This window comes from Seriola lalandi, unplaced genomic scaffold (genome assembly GCF_002814215.2).
Source record: "Seriola lalandi dorsalis isolate HSWRI2012SDOR001 ecotype SW California unplaced genomic scaffold, Sedor1 jcf7180002003508, whole genome shotgun sequence".
NCBI classification, from domain to species: Eukaryota; Metazoa; Chordata; class Actinopteri; order Carangiformes; family Carangidae; genus Seriola; species Seriola lalandi.
The window spans coordinates 1-1759 of record NW_019474164.1 but is presented as its reverse complement, the minus strand read 5'-3'; the positions used below and the strand labels follow the sequence as shown (position 1 = coordinate 1759).

Below are 1759 nucleotides of genomic sequence, written 5' to 3'. Positions count from 1 at the left end.
CTTTTGAAACTAGATAAAATTTAATTCCTCTTTGGAAAAACAGGAAAAGAAAAAGTGATGGACAACTGCAAATAACCAAATGGAAGTCAAGAAGGGACACTGCAAATTGATAACTGTCATGTTTTGTGGTGAACATGCTGCTGTATTTGGACAAAAAGACAATATATAGAGTTTAAAAAAAGGAATTACCTAAAACATCATAAATAAATAAAAGTTTTTACATAAGAAAGTATTTTACAAGTTCTCTCACCCTCACTGTGACAATGTTTGGATGTTGAGCTTTCAGAATTGTATTGATTTCTCTTAAAGAGGTGATGGGGAAACCCTCCTTCTCCTTCTCCATCTTCAGCCTTTTAAGAGCCACGATCTCATCTGCAAATATTAAACCCTTATTTATCGTTCCATACATCAACAGCTGTTTGAATTATAAAAGTAAATATATCTATTTTCTTACCAGTCTTTTTGTCCTTGGCTCTGTACACCACACCGTACGTTCCCTCCTCTATTCGGTTGAGACACTGGAATTCCTCGACACTGCGACAACCCTGGAACCACACACACAAACAATGTGACTGAGCTGAACATACGGCTTAACCTGCATCAGATGATTACATGTGCGAGCGTGTTTGTGATTTATATGGATAGGCAGCAGATCTGTGCTGCGTCGTTGCTCACCTGTAAAGCAGGCAGATATTTGGGCAGCTCCTTCTTCAGCTCCACGGGTGAAATCGGGGGGGAGTCGGGGATGTAGTTCTCTTCGGGGGTGGGGGAGCGTGAGTGTGTCTGGGATTGAGGAGTAGGGTCACCATCTCCTGCTTCATCCTCATCCTCCTCCTCGTCCTCCATGTCCTCGCCGCTCTCCTCGGAGTCGTGGTCAAAACGAGACTCTGGCACTGCGACGCAAAAGGTGAAGTTTGTAAGATGCCATATTTAATGTTAAATTTAAAACTAGATTCAATTCACGGTTGTAAAAAACAATCATCTTAATCAATTAGCCTGTCAATAATTTTCCATAAAATATCAGAAAATTGTGAAAATTGCACATTACAATTTCCCAAACTGCAAGTTTTTGTTTTTGTTGTGTCTGACCTACAGGCTAAAACCCATTTAATGAAATTTAATCTTTACATGTTTTTTTTTTTTCCTGAGCTTTTCCTGAGCGTTTTCATGGTTTTCATCAACAAATGCACTTTGCACATTTGTTGTGGTTTATGGTTTGGTTCAGTTCAGTTAACAGGTGAAGGTCAGGGGAGACCTTTCCACCACTGAAGAAGACCATGAGATAGAATTGAAAGCTCAAGAAAAAGCCAGTAAGGACCTTGAGTCAAAGTTTTTGTTTTTAGTTGATACTATTATTTCCCAGGTCAAAAATGAACCTTTATGCTAAAACCTGTCAACAGGCCGTTTCCACTGAAGACGTTTGAACATGAATTACAGGTGTAAATAATAAAATGAATGATGGATAAATTCCATTTAACTGCTTCAGTTTTAGGCTCCTGGTGTTCATGTTGACTTCTTTAATGTTATTCGCAACACCTCTGCGTTTCAGTTTATTGGCCATGTAACTATTTAAACTGATTTCCAGATAAGAACTGTAACAACACTCAACACAAATATTAACAATTAAATCAAGCTGCAGGAAATTTGAACCATTAACTTTGTGTTTATTCCTCTGGATTAGAATTAATATCATACCCTCATAGACATGAATGGTGAGGTGTGTTCACCCACCTGCAGGTATGTGATTTCCATTCTCCCT

General features: G+C 38.6%; 1 protein-coding gene across 1 annotated transcript; it reads right to left on the bottom strand.

Moving 5' to 3' along the window:
• Nucleotides 1-202: 202 nt before the first annotated feature.
• LOC111667460 (cyclin-dependent kinase 11B-like) lies at nucleotides 203-1753 on the bottom strand. Its single transcript, XM_023423178.2, has 4 exons — nucleotides 1732-1753; nucleotides 676-893; nucleotides 455-545; nucleotides 203-372 (listed from the first exon to the last, which is right to left on the bottom strand). Exons 2-4 carry the CDS (start codon nucleotides 844-846, stop codon nucleotides 218-220), a joined length of 417 nt encoding a protein of 138 aa, XP_023278946.2. The 5' UTR covers nucleotides 847-893; nucleotides 1732-1753; the 3' UTR covers nucleotides 203-217.
• Nucleotides 1754-1759: the final 6 nt, after the last annotated feature.